Genomic DNA, 22595 nt, shown 5'->3' on the forward strand with positions numbered 1-22595 from the left:
CACTTGCATGAAATCATGTTGCATCATTCAGTGTTGGGCTCGGGGATGAGGGGGGGGGGTCTCCCTCCCGTCAGCGTCGGTCTGCCAAGATGGGAAAGGGTTTCCCCATCCATGCTGCCATGTGCACACTCACGCACTGCATGTTTGAGTGTGTGTCCCTGTATTGTAGTGTGTCTGAGTTTGCGTTTTTCTGTGGGTCCACACGTGACCATTTCTTCTTTCCTCCTCTCTTTGCACGGATTAAATATGACAGTGCCGTTCTGGTTGGATCGTCACTCCCATTATAATAAACCAGCTCTTTATTGGGGGCAAATTGATTTTGAGCAGAGCCTTGTTTATTACCTTCTGTTCCTCGGAGCTGATCATGAGTCAGCAGATTCAGCATCTCCGTTTAAAATGCTCATCTCTTCAAAACTATGGCCGAGTCATGAAATATAAAACAAGGAGAGCGCCCCTAGAAATTGAATGTTCATTTTGAATAAAAACTGAAAGCTATACTGCCAAAGCCCTTTTCTTCACATCACTCCGGATGATTAAAAGGCCTGGGAGAATGGCAAGTGAATGATTAAAGAGGGTATGTGCTGTCAGTGTGATGTCACCTGCTAGTCTGGGATAGTTACGAATGTAGCAGGGGAGACATGAGTTACAGGCACTATCTGATGATCATCTCTCTCTCTCTTCCTCTTTCTCCCTCTTTTTTTTATCTGTCTGTCTCTTACCCTTCCCCAATCTCTTTCAGCCCGGCCGATGATTGCCACAGCCATTGTGGGTTATCTCCTGTGGTGACTTCAGACTCAAGTTTCCTTCCCTGCTGCATCTTGAGACCCACTGATCTCACCATTCGTTCCCATCCTCCCATCACCTCGCCACTCTTCCCTCTTCTCTGCTACTTCAAAGTATCCTTTCAAACCCCCTGAAGACCAACCAGTGGAGCCAGAATGGAGGACACTTACAATAACAGGACTTCTTTGGTTAAGGGGGCCAAGGACATGGTCAAGGAGGCCAAGCGGCATGCAACAAAGAAAGTCAACAAGGCGGTGGACCGCGCTACGGATGAGTACTCGTCCCAACGCAACTACAGCCGATTCCAGGATGAGGAGGATGGAGATGAGGATTTCTACCGGAACCCCCCAAGGCAGGATGGAGAGGGCTACCGTGACAACGAGGATTGCTCCAGCGATGCCACAGAGGGCCACGACGACGAGGACGAGATCTACGAGGGCGAGTACCAGGGGATCCCCTCGGCGGGAGATAGCAAGCATAAGGAGGGCCAGGTGGCGCTGGGGCAGCCGATGTCCGACGCCACAAGGGACCGAAAGGAGCTGGAGCAGGAGAGACAGGCCGACGAGGAGGAGCTGGCCCAGCAGTACGAGCTGATCATCCAGGAGTGTGGCCACGGGAGGTTCCAGTGGCAGCTGTTCCTGGTACTTGGGCTGGCGCTCATGTCAGATGGGGTGGAGGTGTTCGTGGTGGGCTTTGTGCTGCCCAGCGCAGAGACAGACATGTGCGTGCCCAACTCCAGCTCGGGATGGCTAGGTAAGAGACCCCTTGTGTGTGTTCAACTGTGTGTGAGTGACGTTTCTACTGTACAATACCATGCAAGAACTTTTAATACTTCAGTTCATGTTTACCAGGAAGGTAATGCAGAAATGTAGCTTTGCCTGTGTTTGGTGCTGCTTCCATTCTAGCTCCACATGATCTGACCACATTATTTAATCAGTGGGATGGATAACTAAACAGGATGAGCTGACAAACATCAGTGTATGATTTTTAACAGTTGTATTAATGCATGTGTTTGGCTTAGCAGGGGAGTAACCTAATAAAATAACTTTATTTCTCTGGTGGTCTGGCCACCCTTTAATGTAGAGGTGTAATTGTCATGCATCATACTGACTATTACCTATGCTGTGAGAGGAGACACACATATAGGTTATAACTTTAAGGAGGTAATTTTAGTGTACATACAAATTTTGTCACTTTCCTCGAGTAAAAGGCCACACTTCCTCCTGTGGGGTATTGCTTGACAGAAAAGACAAAAGAATAGTTCTGTGTCTTTGCGTTGTACGTGTCACTTTATCCTATAGTTGTGTTTCACATGGATGAGGGGTTTCGGTCCACTGGTCTCCGAATCAGGATTAAGAGTGTAGCTAGTATTCCCTGTGTGCTCTGCGTGTTGAGCAGGAGTCCCAGCAGGGCCCGTGGCTGCAGGTGTATAATCCATCACCACAGAGCTGTGTACAGGGGGCTGACTCACTGTGTCTGTGCCAGAGTGGCGAGGACATTAAATCAGGCACAGAGCCCGTAGATACTAACTGCCACAGAGAGACATGACAATACATCAACTGTACTGCATCATCTGATGCAAAATGGATACGGCAAGGCCTCTTTGAGTCTGAAAGTTTTGACAAAGTTTAAAGAATTTGGATTAGAGTTGGTGAACGTGTGAAATAATAAACACAACACAACCTGCCAGATGTAAAATCTCTCTACACCATAATTTTAATTTGAGTTACAATACAGTATGTAGTATACGTACGATTGTCTATTTAACTATGTCACATTTGAAAGAAATTCAAAAATCATTGCTTTATTGCATCTATGTGATACTAAATTCATCGAATGCTGAGATTGGAAGCGTAAATATCATTTGGACACGATGAAACAGTTAATAGTTGTGGGCAGTCACTATTGAATCCCCACAAGATGTTGTCTACCAAGCAACTTCGTTTTTCTGTCTATTTCCAAGTATCCATGTAAACCCGTCTCCTCTCTGACCAAGCAAAGTCCCGCAGGCATTCATGCTCTACGCTCTGCTTCTCCTTGTTCGTGACTCCCTCACCCAGCATCCCTCCCTCTCACCCTCCATTCTATGTGCCGCTCTTTTCTTCTCCCATCCTCCCCCATTCTCCTTTCCTTTCCTACTGATTGCCCCAAGGCTCCTCCCTGTTGAGGTGAACTTGATTGGTGTTTTTGTGTGTGTGTGTGTGTGTGTGTGTGTGTGTGTGTGTGTGTGTGTGTGTGTGCATGTCTGAGCATAGCCTACATGATTACTATGACCTTGCTGCTATCCATTTGGAGTTTTCTAGAGTAATTACATTTAACTACAGCCAACGAAATGAGGTGAGTGGATGTTTTACAGGTGCCATGGTAATATTTTACTGCCTTAAAGTGCAGAAATAAAACCACAGCCAGGTAAACCTGTGAATACCTTTGATTAGGGTGGTCTCGATTTTCACGTGATTTTCACGTATAACCTTTATTTAACCGTGCAGGTTCACATTTTGCGATGACAGCCTTACAATAAGATGTCCTCTTCATGGTGGTCTGGTGGTGGCGATAAAGAATAGCCTTCAGGAGTCACAGACCACAGACCACCCACCTTGAGATGCAGAAACAGTTTGAGCAGTGTTACCTGCAGCTTGGTTTTATGTTCAATTTACTGCACTGGGCAGAATCCGTACGTGGAAAGTCGGTGAGAGGTCACGTCCATGTCACTGCAGCGCCCATGGCTCCCACTGGTTGGTTGTTGCCACAGGTTACAATCAACTTTCTGCTGCAACCTGGCTATTTCTTAAAAATCATCTACTGCATCGATCGATCTTCCTTGTAGTTATTCCATAGATGTACTACTTAATACTCAGGCCAGTATCTCCTAATGCACTGATGCTTTAGTGAGTGATTAAATCTAAATGTAAATAGAGTTGGGGGTTGGGGTTACAAGAAATACGTAGGCTTTCTATAAGGGATCCATGAGCAGATAAACTTAATTTCCTCAGATAAGAAAAGCGTTATTTCTTGGCCAATGTATAGGCTACATGTTTCCTTTTGTCCATTTGTATGAGCAGGTGCATAACAAAGACTTGGACCTCGGAGACATCATCAAGTATTAATTCAAAGTCCAATTTAAGCTGAAACAATATAGTTTCATAGTTTCCACAGATGGTATTTTGATTATTTGTAATAGTCAGACTAATTTTTTGTGAGAAAAGGGTGTGGGCTCTCACTAAAAAGTTGGTGGTCTTACTGCATATCACTGTTTAATGGAAAGCTCAGTAACACTTCCAAAATAAGGCACTTGGATTTACAGTATTGATTAGGTTACTATATAGCACTACGAATTCTTGCCAGACCAGTTTTCTGTGAGTAACCAGATGTTTAAGAGGAGGCATGAGTCTGCTGATACAGCCACTGTGGAACAGGATATTCTTGAGGTGAATATCCTGAAACCCCCTACAAAACAAATAGTTTCGAAACAAATATATTTTCCCCCAGAAAAAGTACTCAAGAAATAATTCCTTACTTTCTTAAAGATATTTTCTCAACCCTTTAGAGTCTGAAAACATTTTAATTACGGTGTCTAACAATGAGCTTTGGATATTTGGTTAGTTTTACCTAAGCTGGACTCCCAGTTGCATTGTGCAGCTCCATTAACCATATTACAGGCAGAGACAGACACAAGCTGCATGGACTGAGTGTAATGGAATGGGATGGGATGGGTGACTAAAATGCTGATTAGATTACTGAATTCAATTTGGTCCCACAAGTATCTAGATCTTGCAGGAATCCTTAACGCTACATGAGAATGACGGACAGAGAGTTGGGGGTAGGTGTAGGAGGCGGTGGCTTGCTGTAAACACTTTACAAAAGAGTAGAAGAAGTGGGAAGGAAAGAAGCAGGAGGGAAGATGAATGCTGTGCAAACGCAATACGTGTGATGAACAGGGGAAAAAAAGAGGAGGAGGACCAACTTTGAAGCAGAAAGATTGCCAAGTTAGAGAGGAGTAATGGGGAGAGAGGTGTGGGTGGATGGGATCAGAGAGGTGGAAGATTGGTGGTATTCAGCACACCAACAATGTGAGGGAGAGGCTTAGCTATCATCTCAGACAATGGGAACACATCACCCTATCATTACTTATTTGTTCTCTTAGGCTGTCTTTTCCCTGCTGAAACTCCCCTCATTTCTCCCTCTGATTCTCTCAACTTGTCTCTCATCGTTTTCATTTACAGCCACCTCTCCTTCCCCACCATCAATACGTCCCCTTCCCTTCTCGCTTCCGCTCTACTTTCTCCATCTTCCTCTTCTTTTTTCCATCCTCACTTCCCTGTCTTCTGATTGCTCGTACCTCTTTTCTTTCTTTGGTTTTGCTTTCTTTGTGTCCCAGCTTCACCCGCCATCTCCTGTCAAAGCTCCATCTCCACGTTACTTCTCTCTTTTGTCTATTTTTTTGTTTCCTATCGTTCTTCCTTCTTTCTTTCTCCCTGTCTGTATGAGCCAGCTGGCAGGCTATGGCGATGTGGGGCTGCGTGGTCCAGGGGCAGTTGAGCGTGGCTAAACTGCAGTAAGATCGCAGCGTCACTGCAGAGATTACACTACTTGAGTAGTGCAGCTCCACATTGTGTGGGAAGAGGAAGATGGGGGAGTGTGTGACGGGACTGAGTGTGTATGTGTGTGCATTTGAGCACGCATATGGACCAAACCTGCTGCCACCAGCAATATCAGCCACAAGTAAACCATGTCTAACAGCTCACACTTATCAGAGCTTCATGGCATGGCTGTATTTCATGCGATTTATCCACACTCTTTAATGTAATGAAGGTTGGATCATTACTGGTGCTGAGTGAGTCATTTTAAACCCTGCACTCTCAGCCCTACAATAGGCTACTTTCATATAGATTTCATTGAAATCCTGCCCCCACTGAAATGACTTATAAATATGACAAAAAGCTTCAATCTCTTTTTCTGTGGAGGTGGCAGAGGACGGAGGCATGAATCCGATCAAACTGACACGATGTAGTACAAATGTGATTACACGCTGCTCAGTGTAAAAGGAGCTGATGACAGTGGAGCAAAGAAGACTAAGGCAAATAAATGAGAGGGGAAAGCAGGGAGGACGAGGTGTGAAGAGGGGAGAAAGGGAAAATGAGAAGTGAGCCAAGAAATTGGAAAGCAATAGGAGAGGATGCAAGCTGAGAGACGGAGAGATGGAGTAAAGAAAGGGGTGAGGAGAGGTGAGGGAAAAAAGGAGAGAGGGGACGAGATAAGTTGCAATGAGACGAATGAGAAGATTTTCAAACACAGACAGGTAGCACGGTATAGACGTAGAGTGCACCAGACATGTTCTTGTATGATAGTATCAATGAATAAAACACGAACAGTTTTTCTTTTTTCTTTGTGCGCGACGCTCAAACAGTTTGCACCGCTAAGAGCGAAGAGCATCAAAGCATGAAATCAGAGAAGAGGTCGTGATGCAGCTCAGCGCTCCCACGGCTCTCAGGGGGCTCCTCAGGATGTGACAGGACAGAAAACACTGCACCCGGGCCTTCCCTTTCCTCCCCTCTTCACTCTCTTTCTCTCACCCCATCCAGCAATTAACCCAACTCTCTTCCCTCATTACCTTTCTCTGTCTGTTGTCAACCCGAAACCCCCCCCCCCCCCCTCATTGCCTTTGCTCTTTCTTCTGCTGCTCACATATTTCATCTGCTTGCATTTGTGCTTTCTCCTGCATAAATTTTCATTTTTTATCTCCCCCCCCCTTCATCCTCAGTTCCTCAGTGGCCAGTTCAGCCTCACCAGAAAAGATTAAATGTATTTGAAATATTTCAATCTATGAATTAGATTTACTCTTGTGTGTGTGTACTGTATATGTGTGTGTTATGTTACTCTCCATATCTTTGCCTAAAAGATCAACTCCTTGAAATTCTTCTTGTCTTTTAGAGTAGTGCCTGTGATTTTGCTGAATATTTACCATTCCTGGAGATGTGTTTTGACATCTCAACAGTGTCATGGGGCAAAACCTTTTGCTTCTGCCTGAGAGGTCTCCTGACACACTGTCATTTTCTGATGGTGCTCAGAGTCTATATGGGTCATCAAGTCTAAGAGTTCACACTCTTACGGTGAGACACGTGCGTGCATCAGCCAGCATCTGCTACGTCACTCCTCTGAATGAAACCAAGCCTTTACATTTCACACTTACTGAAGGTTGAGTTGCAAATTCCAGTCTTGAAATAAGTGTGAAGTGTATTGATTGTACCCCTCCTCTTAGTTTGCAGGCCTGAGAAAGGATAGCTCGACTGAATCAATGACAGGGCAGTAGTGGGTGAAAGAAAAGGGTTTCATTAATTAAAATACTCTCGCTGAGGCTCTTGCTGTCCAGCCTGGTCATTTCCAATGTGTTCAGAATTGACAGATTGACTGAAGCCACAGCATCAGTTTAATGAAATGTTGCAAAATTTCATGAGTGATATGTGTTTTACTGGTATGGTGAAGTGAACTGCAAAACAGAACCAGCTTTAGGGGATCATGATAATTCCCATTATTTATATAATTGATCTATTGCATTTTGAGAAGAATAAAAACATGATTACATAACCCCAACCCCAGTAAAAAATTTGAAGATTATATATCAACCTTTAAAACACTGCATAGTGTGAGCAGGATCCATGGGAAGACCTTTCAATTCAGAATTCAAATTCAAATCTAACATTGAAGACGAGAGCAGTTTTAGTCAAAACCATGGGATGTTATATTCCATCACCAGTGGATGTGGATGGTGTGTTACCTTTAAAAAGACAGAAAATCCTATTTAAAAACGTTTAACTGAGACACCCCACCCACCCACATGTTACTGTCACTGTAGTTCTACCTACATGTGAGTAAGCTCTTTCATTTGAAAATACTCATCATTGGTTTTTAAAGAGCTTTGTATCTTGAGAAAAACATGTCAGTAATCTAACGAGCAGATTGTGGGGAGCCATTTGTTGCTTCGGAGTAAATTATTATGGTAAGTGCTTGGTTGGAGTCCAAATGCCATATAATATGCAACTGTTTCACACTGATGCTGCACTGAATGTGGAGCGTGACTCATAAACAAATTAGAAATGAGGCAAAGAAGACAAGGTGATGTTGGAATATGTGCAGTAATTCTCTAACATGACAGGTTAATGCTACGCAAACCACTCTTTGGTCTTCTGGTGGTGAGACAGACCTCATAATGTTAAGGGATGTCTGTGCTATTTTCGGATGCACACTACTTTCCTGTTTCCTGGTGCAGGCACTGCTGACATCATGCTCTCCGAGATGCCGCGCAGCAAGTTGGACAGAGCATCAATAAATTCATTACGTAATTGACTGTCCTGTGAGGGATGTTCTCATTAGTCAAAGTTTTATTGCTTTTTTTTTTTTTTAAAGGGGATAAATATAGGAAGAATTGCAGGCTCTGTTTTTGCCAGTGTTTCTAAAAACCTAAAACCAAAATAGAAAAAAACGACAAGGAAAGAAAAGAAAAGAAAAGAAAAAGAAAAAACAGTTTAGTGTTTGTATGAAAAGTTGATTGCAGAAACAAAACGAAAGGGCCTCTGGATGTTTGGATGAATGACATTAAAATGCGAGGCCAGTGGGGGTTTGCCCGTGCACCGTGTTTCTAGCCTCTCCTTAATGAAGCAAATGTGAACTGTGCGTATATAGACTGAAGACTTCCTTTAATTTAGAATTGAATTTATGGTTCCTTCGGGCGAGTATCTAGATGGCTGCCAAATGTGACAGATAGCTTGGTTCTAACCTCTGAAGCGAGAGAGTCAAACAGATAACTGCTCACAGCAGAGGGGAAGAGACCTGACTGCAGACATTACAGGAAGGAAACGCATCTTGCTATTAAGATTATTGTAATGGGATGATCAGAGTGTCCCCACTGCTTAGTTACATCAGCCTAAAGCCTACATGACTGCCACGTTCACATCCACTTCTTTTTGTGTGGACTGCAAATATCCTCTCAGGTTCATGTGCATATATCTGGATATAGACGAAGACAAAACATCATTGTAATATCAGTAAGTAAACTATTCAGTATTTTAGCTTGGAGCAGAAATCTCAAAGAAGATTCAAAATATTGAGTTGCCAGTTGTACCACACCAGGTTGTCTGTACATGCAGGCTGCTAACCACACAAAGCCAGATGTGGACCAAAGCAGTGACAATAGGCTCCTTCTCCTGAGCAGATTCATGATGATCAGAGGGAGAAATCAATGCTGTTTTGTTGGTGCATTGATTTCATTTGTGATGAGAGAGATCTGAGCAGCACAGAGGGCCCTTTGGTGAAGTCGCCCTGTATAACTGTTCACATTTGTCTCCTCATTGATCAGGACCTGTTTTCAGTCAGTGTATTCAGTCAGTGTCAATGATGGAGTGAGTGTATCACTGGGCTTGAGGATTTTCTAGGTCTCATGGTTCATTTTTATCAGTCAATTTTTGGGATCCAGTCAGATTAGTAGGAATAATGTGGCTTTAGTTTAGAGAGATTAGCTCCAATATATAACTTTGGGAAGTGTGTGTGTGTCTGTGTCTTAACTATAAAATATTTTCAGTGATAGCAGCATTTGCATCTACTAGCAATTTAATCTATTTTTACTTTTTAGAACAGCACAAGCATCTATAAATGTAGCACATCCATATCGTAACTTCCAATTCACTGATGGACGTTCAGCAATAATAGAGGCACAAGCTTGATGGCTCCATATTTTTAATTTGACACTTGGCCATTTTTCAGCAGAGGCACATTTGGAGGACACCATTTCTAAAAAAGCTTCTTGGCTGAGAGTGTGTTGGATGACTTTGACTACTTGGACTCAGACATTCACTTAAGCAAGTTATATTCTATAGTAAATGCTGATATAAGAGAGAAAAAAAAGCAAACCTTTGAAGATCAAGTGTCATATTTGGGTTAGCGTTAGGGATGTACAGTATATTCATCATATTTGCTTTTGAACAAAGCATAATTATTCTTTGGCTGAGATACATTGTTTGAGTGGTTGGCAGCAGGTAACTTTCACTCATTACATTAACATGCTAAAGCAGATCTAATCAATATTCTTACATTAACCCCGGACCATGCTGTATGTCTTGTTATCACATTGAATTTTGGCCAGTCTTCACAGCTTCCCACATCTCATTGGAATCATGGTTAGCAAATAGCTGTCAAACACAATGGAGCTAACAGGCCATGCAGGTATTTCATTCAGAGGTTGGTGGAGACCAAAAGCAGAGATACAAGTTTGCCTTATCAACTATTTCAAGCACCTGGGGCGGTGCGTGGCGCAGCGGTTAAAGCGGCCGCCCCATGTAGAGGCTATAGTCCTCAACGCAGGCGTCCCCGGTTCGAATCCCGTGTCGGGCAGACATTTCCTGCATGTCATTCCCCCTCTCTGCCTCCCCCTTTCCTGTCTATCTCACAATGTGCTATCCAATAAAGGCAAAAAGACCAAAAAATATACTTTAAAAAAAGCACCTATAGTGACTCAGAAATACTGTTGCAGGTTTAAAACACTAACAATCGATAAAGTCTATCCATCTGCTGGTTATGTCACATATCTGAGGCTACACCCTGGAACAGGCTGCCTAGTCTGTCACAGGATCGACGTATAGAGACAAACAAGCTCACACATTCACTTTGACATCTACATACAGTCAACAATCAACCTAATGTTGTGACTTTGGAGGACTGTGGGAGGAAGCAAGAGGACCCAGAGAAAACCCACACAGGCACAGGGAGAATGAGCAAACTCCACTCAGAGAGGGTCCAGTCCAAATCTAAAGCAAATCTAACCCAAAACCTTCTTGCTGAGACAATGCTAACCACTGCAATATTGTGCTGCCTGAATGATAGTAATAATGACAATGATGATGTTAATGGTAATGCTGTTCCTAAAGTGGATGTGTGTGTGTGGGTGTGATAAGTATTACAAATAACATTACATATAAATACTAAGTAATAAATGCAGGAATGTAGAGATAGGATGTGATGCACTTTATATTAAGGCAAAAAAAAAAGAAAGAAAATAAAATCAGGCCCCTCTCTCTCTTTTCCTTCCAGGCAGTGTTGTTTACTTGGGGATGATGGTGGGGGCACTCTTCTGGGGAGGGATGTCTGACAAAGTGGGCCGCAGACAGTGCCTCCTCATTTGCATGTCCACGAATGGCTTCTTCGCCTTCCTGTCATCTTTTGTCCAGGGATACGGCTTATTCCTCCTTTGCCGTCTCGTCGCAGGCTTCGGGTGAGTCTGATACAGTGGGGGTCAGTCTGGGGCCGCTGAGGACGGGGAGCTGTCGGTATAAATGATCTGTGAAAGCCCAATCAAATGGTCTACCTCAAAATCAAAAAGTCAAAAAGGATGGCAACTATATCTGAATGTTTATGTTCAAAATCTAAGTGTACACCAGGCCTATATCAGTGACGGTAAAGAATTCATCTCTATGGGGCAAAATATATTTGAGGGGTGTTTTTCTGTAGGCATGTCTTTATCCCTCCTAATTAATACTCCCTTCTTTGGCTTCCACTAAATAATTGTCAGAGTAGATAAAAAAGAAGCTGAAAGCAATTTCCTTTAATGATAACTTGAAGCTTGTTTTTCTCTCTCACTGCTCCTCAAAAAGTTTCTAGATTCTGGCTCTTTCATCATAGAAGATTTACTACATCCATCTGTCAAGTTTCCTTTCCAGCTAAATGAATGTAATTGTCCCCTGCTTTTAGATTAGAGAGCAGTAAGAGCTATCCACATACGGTGTCATAGCCAGTGATATCTTCACTGCATAAGGGAAACATCTTGAAATCTTAAAGTCTCTTAAAAATAACCAGAGTGTGTGAAAACGAAAAACTCTACCAGATGGTGTGTCATCCTCTTGTGACAAAGGAACATGGTGTACACTGTGATTTATTGTGTCCTCTTCTTTGGCAGTGTAACTGTTTCTTTAAGAGCTAATTTAGTAATTGCGGCTCCATCATTCTCCCCAGAGACCTTCAGAGTAATTGAAAAAGCTTTCTAAACTGCTAGTGCGACCTGTGCCACTGAAACACGAGGAACTGGCACTAAAATGTTTGTTTTTTGTATCGCATTTCAGGGGGGGGGGGGACAACTGCTTATCCGTGCTTTTTTTTTTACTCACTTTGTCTCCTTTGTAGTCTCTGTAATGACCTTAGAATCAGTCACATTTTTTAAAATGGAAAACAGTCCAAAAAACACTTTGTAAAACAAAACAAAAACAGATCAGAAACTAAAGGAAGGCAAAGCATGTACAGTACAGTAAAAGTCAAATCATAAATGCAGCTGCTGTATGTGAGAATGTAAACCATAAAGATTAAGCAGGTTCAGTTTCTGCCCTGCTTTCGTCTCTCCATAACTCCCACTCACTTTCCCATTCTCTGTGGTTCTTGCAGGATAGGAGGTGCCGTGCCCATCGTTTTCTCCTTCTTTGCAGAGGTGCTGTCCAGGGAGAAGAGAGGAGAGCACCTCAGCTGGCTGTGTATGTTCTGGATGATTGGAGAAATCTATGCATCGGCTATGGCCTGGGCCATTATACCACACTATGGTAAGTTTGCCGGTTAGAAAATGATGTGACATACTGTACACCACCTGGAAATGGCACTAAGTTTGAGATGTGCATTTTAGTAAAAGAACTAATCCAAAAAAAAAGTTGTGTCTCATGAAAGCTCAGGTCAGGAGTGGATGTAACAATACTGATGAGATGTTTGCCAATGTGACTTCGTCCTAAGCTCCTGACTGCAGGCTACGAAAGTATAAGGTTTCCCCAATGGCTGTAGGTTTAAGTGCCAGTTTTCCCTGCCACAAGAATCAATCACTTAATAGCTCTGAGTGGCTGTGGGCTGGAAGAGGCAGAGGTTAAGAGATTAACGTATGCATGGATCTCACGGTGCAGACACATGCTGAGAGGGTTAGGGTGATTTATGACAACACTACATTAGAGATCAGCTGGACTCATCAAGAAAGGAAACAAAAAATAGGGAATGAGATGAGATTCTTCCTCTCCTTTTTTCCTACTCCCTCTTTTTTCCCCAACCTGCTTTCCTCTTCTTTTACAGCCTCCTCTCTCCTCCTGTTTTGTACTCTCCCCATCTCTCTTCCTAACTCTGTCCTTCCTTTTATTACCTCTCCTCTCTCTCCATTCTCTGTCTCTGCAGAGTGTTCTTGATCAAGCATAATTAGGTTTTTCTCCTTGCTCTAATGGGACAAAGCTACAGCTAGAGGTGATTTATGGCCAGACCATGCTTTAGCCAACCTGTGACGTCATTGAGAAAGTGACAGTGTGTGTGTGTGTGTGTGTGTGTGTGTGTGTGTGTTTCTTGCTGTAAGTGCCATGGATGATGTTTTACTAGGCTGCAGCCACATACAGGTCTTCTTCAAGGGAAATTGAAGGCAATAACATCTGACACTGTAAGAGGTCATTCAAGTTAACACACACACACACAGAAAATCAAGGAGTTTACGATAAATGGCTTACACATGACTCAAGGAGATGTATTCAGACATGCGCAAATGCACACAGTTCTTACGATCTGCTCACATGGATGTGCGAAAGCACAGAGGGGAAGGACTCGCAAAACCGTCTGAAACCAGAATGAGTCTTCATGAAGAAACGCTGCTGTCAGATCTGCTGATATCGTACTGAAGGGATGGTAGTGGCCTCACTTTGCTCTTATTCTCTCAGACACTCACTACCACTCTGCCTCTCTTTCCCTGAAAGGGAACTACGTGTCTTGCATATATACTCCAACCCTCACCTCTGGTTTTTATGTTTTCCCCTAAAGTGCAGCAGTGGATTAAACCAACGGCACTACGATGAATATGCCCCCTGCACAGATACCTTTGTCTTTGAACGAAAACATCAGTGACAGGTTATGACACAAGCCTTGGTTTGTGTATTTGATACACTATCATGCATCCTATTTATCTTCTCTACTTACTGACTTCTAATGTCTTCCCGAAGCTCCCCTGCCAGACTCACAGCTGGAGGTCTTCCTGGCACAGATCCTGATGGGAGAGTTTAAGGGGTTTACTTTATTGCTAAGCAAAGCCCACTGGTAGTCGAGCACCATCATTAGATGTTTTAAAGTTTAACCCCCCCACCCACACACCACCAACCATCTATCTATCTATCTATCTATCTATCTATCTATCTATCTATCTATCTATCTATCTATCTATCTATCTATCTATCTATCTATCTATCTATCTATCTATCTATCTATCTATCTATCTATCTATCTATCTATCTATCTATCTATCTATCTAGTATCAAGACCTGGGAGTACTGTATTACTGCTGACTCAGTCATCCATAGACTTAGTCAATTATGTACATAATCCTTGTAATGAGATTTCCTGTGACATGGGCGAAACACTAACCCTGTGGGGCAGGAAGCCACGCTACATATCTGAAGAAAAGGCAATCACTACTGAACAACTCCTTCCCTTTCTCCCTCTCTCTGTTACTCTGTCTCTTTCTGTCTTGTTCGCTCTTCATTTCTCTCCCTCACTCTGAGTCACTCCAGACGCACACACACACACACACGCACGCACACACATACAAGCAGAAAGAGAGAGAGAATGACAGGGAGATAAATAAAGGGACTCAGAGAAAGCAGGAATACACATAGGCGGGACGTCGTCTGCGAAAAGTCATTACTCCTGCTGCCCAACAAAGGACACTATGAGAATGAAACTTCTTCTTCTTCTAATGTATATTGTCTATGTTGTTACTTAGCACAAAAGCAGAACTTTAAAGTGGCCAATGAAAACATTACTGTAAATGTGGTCTATTTATCTTGCACATTGTAATATATTCTGTACATCAAACAATGTGCTTGTTTAGAGATAAAGTACAGATTTTTTGGTCTTTTAGATTATTTGATTTTGTATTTCATTTATCTGTTTTATTTCTTTTCTGCTCTCTACCGACACATTCTCATCTCCCTGGTCTCTATTGGGGTGCATGTATTATATCACTTCTGACAGACGCCCACCCTCCTTTGAAAATAGTTGTTTTTAGCTCTTGATATGCATTGCTATCAAAGCTGGATTTTAATATGCTGTGAGATTAATACCAAGCAGCGTTTATCTGGCATAACCATTAGTGTTAACCCCCTCCCTCCCCGCTCTCTGACTCCTCTCCTACGCCTGTTGATGAATAATGGTGCTATTCCCTTTGGAGCAGCATCTCCATGAGGCACGATCTGTCGAGAGACGTGGGAGGTCACGACTGACACGGCAAACCCCTCTCTGTGCTTCCTCCCAAAATTTCTAAAAAAATCAGTCAGTGAGAGTACAAATGCAGAGCTGCATGTAGAGCACCTTGTATATTTGTAATTTCATCCGGGCCGGTCCTCGCATTACTGTATTTGTATAGTGCCACTTAAAATACATCACAACCATGCCTCTCTGTGACTTTTGCACACTGCAGAACAATCAGCTATTGTACATAAAAATATAGCATCAAAAGTCCCATATTTGGGAGAGCAGCATTACTTTAACAATAATTTAATCACCTTTTAAGATTTGCTGCTGAACATACCAGTATCCAGTCTACTTGTGCTGTGTAGTGACACATTTTTGTTACAGAGAATGAAATAACCACAAATTATTATGTAATTGTGTGTTTGTACAAGTTGTCACCAGTTTGAAACCTTTTATTGTAGGATGTCAACTTCCAAAAGATATCTCTAGGAAATTTTAAATTGAATGCAACTGGACTTGGTTACAAATAACCAAGTCTAGTTGCATTCAATTTAAAATTTCCTTGAGATAACTATGACCTGGACAAATGAGAATATTCACAGGCTTATATCTGTTCTCATTTCTCCACTCAAATGGTTTAGAAAGTGCTTAGAAAAAACATGCAAATTTTCAAAGGGAAAAGGCAAATATATAATGTATAGCTTTCACTCTATGTTTGTGTATTTTCTTGTGTGCTTGTGTGGGTGGTAATATGGCATTATGGCATTATGCTAGTAATGTCAGTGTTATCTGCATGTGGTTTCCCGTTATTAATTTCCTTGCTTTTTTCCCCCCTTGTTTTTGATGTGTGAATGTGTGGGCATGTGTGTACGTTCCCCTTTTGAATGAGTCTACATGTGTGTGTGGTGTGTGCGTGTGTGTGTGTGTGTGTGCATGTTACAATGATTAATGAGTCTGGGTGAGTGCCTGTGGGCTGAGATCAGGTGCAACAAGATTTAACTTAGCAGAAAACACTCAATTCATTCCCTACACATTCAATTAACCCGTCCCTGTGCACTTCTCTCCGCTTCCCCTGCAGAGCCATTCATCTCGTAGCTCACACTTCACTCTGCTCGGGCCGTGGAGCACTTGTTTTTAAATGCCATCTTTTATTTGCAGCCGCTTTGTACTCGCAGTATAATATTCACGCATAACATTTAGAATCACCCTCTGAGATCAAATGGCACAGTCCCTTCTCTGATAAGGACGTGCAACACCACATTCTACACTAGTCTATTATTATTTAAGCTCTGCTTCTTCAAAGCGTTGCTTCAAGACTTATTAAGTAATCATATTTACTTTTATCACTCCCCTGTGAGTTGAAGATTGGCTAAACAGCCACTTGCTGAGTGCATAATTCATCAGTGAATTATACGGGCTCTTGGAGGTAAAAAAGGAAGTGCCATCATATGTTAAATGTCAATTAGCAGCATTTGTGTGGGTAAAAAATCATACCACTTTGATTTGCGAGCTTTTATACTAACATGAGACATTTACTAGAGTCTCTGAAGACACCAAAGCATCTTTTCTCATCTCTAACTCCAACTCCAACTCATGGCAATGTGCTGAACTCAGATAAGCTACAAAAAAGAAAAACAAGAAGAAACCACTATAAATTAAATAAACATGGCTGACATTTATACTATGATGTCTATAATGTTGTCCACAGTTGCTGTGCATGTTCGCACTGGTTATCTTTTGTGTGTTTGCTTTGACATAATCAAATGATGTAATTTGATGTAAAGTGAAACATCTTGTTTGACATGGAAATACCCACAGAATATATGACAGCTGCTGTAGTGATTGTACTGGTTTAATTCAAATAGTGGCACTGGCTACCATCAGAGAACTTTATGGGAGTCTCTCTGGTGTAGCAGCTATAAAAAAAAATAACAATGGACCACATAACCACTTGTATGTGAGATGAGTCACTACTTGTAGTGACAAACCCACAGGGAATTATTATTATTATTATTACCACCAGACTCTGCAGCTCCTACTCAGCTCTGCTCAGCTTTATAGCATGTTACATCTTATCATTTTGGTTTTATGGCTGGAAGCTTCACTGTTTTGGTTCACTCCCACTCCTCCATTGTGTAACCTTTGTGGGAACATTTACCAGGTTAAGATGCAGGTACCACCCTCAGCAGCTGGTGGAGACAAAAACAACTCTAAAAGGATTCTTCACTGGACTCGAAGGTCACCAGGTGACCGGAAATATGATTGTGAAATGAAAGCAGTTGGGTTTTTTTTAATATCTGCTGGTTGTGTAAATTCTCAACTGTTGTGTCCACCATAGTCACACTATCCAGTGATAGTTGTATCTATTTCTTGTTCCACTCCCCCCATGTGAACAAAAAAAAGGAAAAAGAAGAAGACCATAATTCTGATTCAAGTCTTGTTTTGTCTACTCTCTAGGTTGATATAGTGATCACTTTAATTTTGTTTCTGGATTCTTTTAATCTCATGTGAACAATTTTAACCTCAGTGTATATTTAAAAGCCTTCATTTTTTGTTCTGTCTATCATCCATCTTCATCTGATGTGATTGTCTCTGCTGTCGTGCACCATTGTTTACAGGTTGGAGCTTCAGTATGGGCTCGGCGTACCAGTTTCACAGTTGGCGGGTGTTTGTGGTCGTCTGTGCCCTGCCCTGTGTGTGTGCTGTGGTGGCTCTTACCTTCATGCCCGAAAGCCCCAGATTCTACCTTGAGGTAAACAGTTTTGAAAATACAGTTGTGTCTTTGGGAAATGCTGCGTCATGGCGCTGTGTCATTGCCACGGACTGTCCGTGATTATTAATTTTGCACTGAGCATCCTCAGACAGAAACACAAGGCAAATTGAGAGCATTTGGATATTTTACAACCACGCCTGACCAACATTATGGGACTCATCCCAGAACAGGCCTTTATATGTAACTGTGAAATGGAGGCTTAGAGATCTGTGACAGTAGGGTTTTCTGCTGTAGGATAATTACCCTTTGAAGTAAAGTGACTCACTGTTGTCGTGACTCTCATCATTTTTGGTCCATCGTGGAGAAATCAAAGGCACATATTCATGTGCAGAATACACAAGCGTGGCTGTGAGACTTTTAATGTCTCTGAGTAAGTGAGACCGGTGCTGATTCCATGAATTTATCCCTCTCCCTCACCTCACTTTTACTCCTGTCAGGTGGGAAAGCATGATGAAGGCTGGATGATCCTCAAACAGATACACGACACCAACATGAGAGCGCGTGGGCAACCGGAGAAAGTCTTCACTGTGAGTGTTTGTTTCTGTCTTTGGCTGGGTTTCCTGACGCTTTAAGGAAGCAAAGAGGCTTATTTCCTGCCACCGCTGGGACAGGTTTTAATGCTTTCACTGTGCAGGATCACATCTGAATTATGAAGGTTCTGAAAGCTGTTTTGTGTCATTCAGGCTTATGTGCTGCGTGAGCTGCACTTTGGGAAAGCCTCTTAGTCAACACATGTTTCTTGAATTGATCATGTACTGTAGCACACACTGTTTATATTCATTCTTTCATAAGTTATCACTTATGGTTGTGCTTTCACTGAAAATAATCACACGCAAAGTAGTGAAAAATCATGATGCTGCATAATCACAGTTGTGTCAGGAAATCACACTGATTGTGCTATACTGTAAATATTATAATTTCCCATATTTTCCCACTAATTATTTTGCAGGTAAACAGGATCAGGATCCCTAAACAGCTGGATGAACTGGTCGAGATGGAAGCACAATCTGGCAACCCAGTTTCCAAGGTTTTCTTTAGGATAAAGGCTGAAACGCATGGGGTAACTATTTGTCAGCCATTTTTTTGTCCAGAGCCTCAACTGCAACTTTGTGAATGCATGAAGTGTAATACCTTTCTTGTCTCTACTTAGATCTATATAAATCTTATGAAGTGCTTCAACTACCCGATGAGAGAAAACATGATACGCCTGGCCATCGTGTGGTTCACGCTCTCATTCGGGTGAGTTTCTCTTTGATGTCACCTGTGTCACAGAAAAATCAAACAGCTTTAATTTCTTTGGTCAGAAAATAGCAATAGGCAGCTGGGTTTGCGGCCACATTGCATTTCTGTCATCTTGATCTCTCTGCTGTGCAGAAGTTGCATGGTCTCAAAATCAATCACAGTCTGTGGATCAATACTGTTCCATTGGTGTCTTGGTAGGAGCAGAGACAGGGGGGAAAGCAGTCAGAGAGAGGGGGGGGGGGGGGGGGGGGGGGCAGGCTGAAAACACTTGAGAATCCAACAACAACCACATGCTGTCTGTCTGACTCTCCACATGTGACTTACGACACATTAAAGAGTGTATCTGGGAATATTCTTTTTGTCAGATTACTAAAATAAGGATTAATTTGGTTGGTCTTGACACCCTGTTATCCCTGTATCATTGTGGTTGCAGGTATTACGGCTTGTCCGTCTGGTTTCCTGATGTCATCAAACACCTTCAGGCTGACGAGTATGCCTCCAAAGTGATGATACACAGCAATGAACGCATCGAAGACTTCACCTTCAACTTCACCCTGGAGAACCAGATACACAAAAATGGTCTCTTCATTAATGACCGGTACGTCAGTTTATTAGCAGGATTAATGAAAGTGAAATCATTTGGATTGTTGTTTAGTACTTACAATTAATGAACATAGCTTTTCAATACAAAGGGAGATCTGGGGTATGAGATGGCTGAGCTACAGCCAGGTTTATAAGACTCTGTTGCAACTGCACTGTGAGGGAATATTATTTTCTTTTTCTTTTTCTATGTTATATGTTTACATGTGTGTTGAAAGATTATCTCCTAAATGTAATACGGACTGTGAAAACAAATTTCCCCTTGGGGACAATAAAGAATGAATCCAAATCTGAATAATAAAAGTTAAATGTAACTGTTTCCTCAGATTCATCAATATGAAGCTGAGGTCTGTCACCTTCATTGACTCCACTTTTCGTAACTGCTACTTTGATGATGTGACGTCGGTGGGCTCCTCCTTCCGTAACTGTACTTTCATTGATGCATTCTTCCACAACACAGGTGAGACCAGGCTTAAGGATGAACAATAGTCTGCTCAAACTCACAGACAACATGTGACAGGTGATCACCTATGTGATATTTTTCGTTTTTCTTGATTTTTTTTGGGCAGATATCGATGATTCCAAGTTGATAGCTGGCACAGAGGTGGTCAACAGCACATTCACCCACAACAAGACAGGGTGCCAGATGACATTCGATGATGACTACAGTGCCTACTGGGTCTACTTCATTAACTTCCTTGGGACCCTGGCTGTTCTGCCCGGCAACATTGTGTCCGCCCTGCTCATGGACAAAATTGGGCGTCTGTCCATGTTAAGTAAGAAAAGGGCACAGGGGTGGGGGTTCATACTGTATTTGCGTGTGCACTTGAGTAATTGGTTTTTACACTGACACCGTTGGATGCTGAAATGATTCATGCTTTGGATGTGGCATTGACTGTGAAAGGCAATTTATATAAGCCCTTATAAATTACTTGAACATTAGCCAAATGAATGTCACCCGCAATAACGCTTGTTCCTTCACTCTCTTCATATTTGTATGTGAATCAGGTGGCTCCATGGTGCTTTCAGGCATCAGCTGTTTCTTCCTGTGGTTTGGCACCACTGAGTCCATGATGATTTTCATGTTGTGCCTTTACAACGGCCTGAGCATCTCTGCCTGGAACTCCCTGGATGTGGTCACTACTGAGTCATTCCCTACTGTCAGGAGGTAAGCAATGATACCGATACTATTCATGTCTGCATGGACTTTTTTTATTTTTTTTATAAAAACATTCCGGTAAATAAACATTTCATTCTCTCTCTCTCTCCACAGAGGAACTGGCTTTGGGTTCTGCAACGCTCTGTGTAAGCTGGCTGCAGTCATGGGAAACCTGATTTTTGGTTCTCTTGTTAGCATCACCAAGGCCATCCCCATACTGATGGCCTCGTCTGTGCTCGTTGGTGGAGGATTGGTTGTACTGCGGTTGCCTGACACCAAATCAAATGTCCTCATGTAACATGAGTGTGGCATTCATCGGCTGGGATAAAACCTGGATAAAAACTGGGTGATTCTGAGAGGATGCCCAGGGATTGTTGGGTAAGCAATGCAAATTGCTTGGTTCGTTCTTACTTTAACACTTGTTATCCCATTTCACAAATGTACCTTACAGTAAGTAAGTCCAGATAGCAACCCTTCTTTTTATTATGTGTTTGACTTTTATCATACAAGTCAAGCTCTTTAGTTTCCATGTAAGTCAATAATTAGCTTAGTGATTTTGTGAATGTGCCGTCTGGAGATTTCACATGGCTGGGCTGGCAGTTTGCGCGGGTTTTGGCACTGAGACTTTGGTGGAGTTTTGTTTAGTGACTGGTTGCACCTTCCAGCTGGCGCCCATAACCTTTGCAGAGTCACTGCATGGTTAAAGCTCGAGGCTTTTGATATTGATACTGTCTTATTAAGACAAGCCAGATGGAGGGAAAAGTGAAAAACAAGCTGTAATGAGCACAGTCTACCTGCTGTTTGACAACGTAGGGAATAGATGATCAGACAGAGCGGACACACGACACAGCTGTATGACAGCTGGCTTGCCCACAGGACCCACATACACTGGGCATGTTGTGGAGAGTGTGCAGAAAGTCAATATAGATACTTCATGCGCAAATACAGACTGACACTCACTCACATATACCTACATGTTACATCATTATGTACACACAATACTGTATTTTGCTCAACATGACATTTGCTCAGACATGTGCAACCTTTTCAAAGTTGATCCTCGTACGACACCAAGCCCTTTGCATTACCTACCCAGCTAAGAATCAAAAAGGCCATAATGGAAAACTGTATTTTCCTGTACCAACAATTGTATCCTTGTATGCTGAATCCGAGGATGTTCATTTTATTTTCTGCTGTGTTATTGTGGAAGTTGAAATGATGAAATATTAATTTTATCCAAATGTTGTTCGTTCGGTTCCCCTTCCACGTGTGTATTATTGTACAAAGGCTTTCTGATGAGCCGTCCTTCTGATACTCATTAGCTTTGTGTTGGATCTTGCTTGTGGCAGTGACATTGATAATAAGATGTCGTGCTGCTTCCTTTTAAATATACTGAATGGCCTTTTTTAAATGTGCCTCTCCTTAACTGGAGCAGTCTGCCCATAGTTATATAGTGTCCCAAGGTTATAAGGAACAGACAGAAAGTGAATAGGAAGTGCATAGATAAAATAATCATGGTGTTTTTGTGAATATATGTGAAATATGTGGCCAAAACCATATTTTATTAAGGTGTGGATTTATTTTTGGTATAAACCTCATCTCTTTTGTTAGACATGCCTATTCTAATGAAACTTGTTTCTGTTGGATAAGCCTGCCTTGAAAACCAAACTTAAATAGCTGAAAAGGCAACAATAAGTCATAACATGAATATGTCATGTTTGACTACAAAGCAACGTGAGTAAATGAATCAGGGCAAATAGTGTCATCCATAATTTAAAAAAAATAAGGTCCCTAAGGAAACTT

At 42.2% G+C, this 22595-nt stretch overlaps 1 protein-coding gene across 1 annotated transcript; it reads left to right on the forward strand.

Annotated features, from left to right (window-relative positions):
- Positions 1-938: 938 nt before the first annotated feature.
- sv2ca (synaptic vesicle glycoprotein 2Ca) lies at positions 939-21090 on the forward strand (the record flags this gene model as incomplete). Its single annotated transcript, XM_083978806.1, has 12 exons — positions 939-1536; positions 10864-11044; positions 12205-12356; positions 17637-17770; positions 18229-18318; positions 18741-18851; positions 18942-19030; positions 19467-19631; positions 19960-20093; positions 20203-20409; positions 20642-20801; positions 20907-21090. 12 exons carry the CDS (start codon positions 939-941, stop codon positions 21088-21090), a joined length of 2205 nt encoding a protein of 734 aa, XP_083834932.1.
- Positions 21091-22595: the final 1505 nt, after the last annotated feature.

This window comes from Trachurus trachurus, assembly GCF_905171665.1.
Source record: "Trachurus trachurus genome assembly, chromosome: 9".
NCBI classification, from domain to species: domain Eukaryota; kingdom Metazoa; phylum Chordata; class Actinopteri; order Carangiformes; family Carangidae; genus Trachurus; species Trachurus trachurus.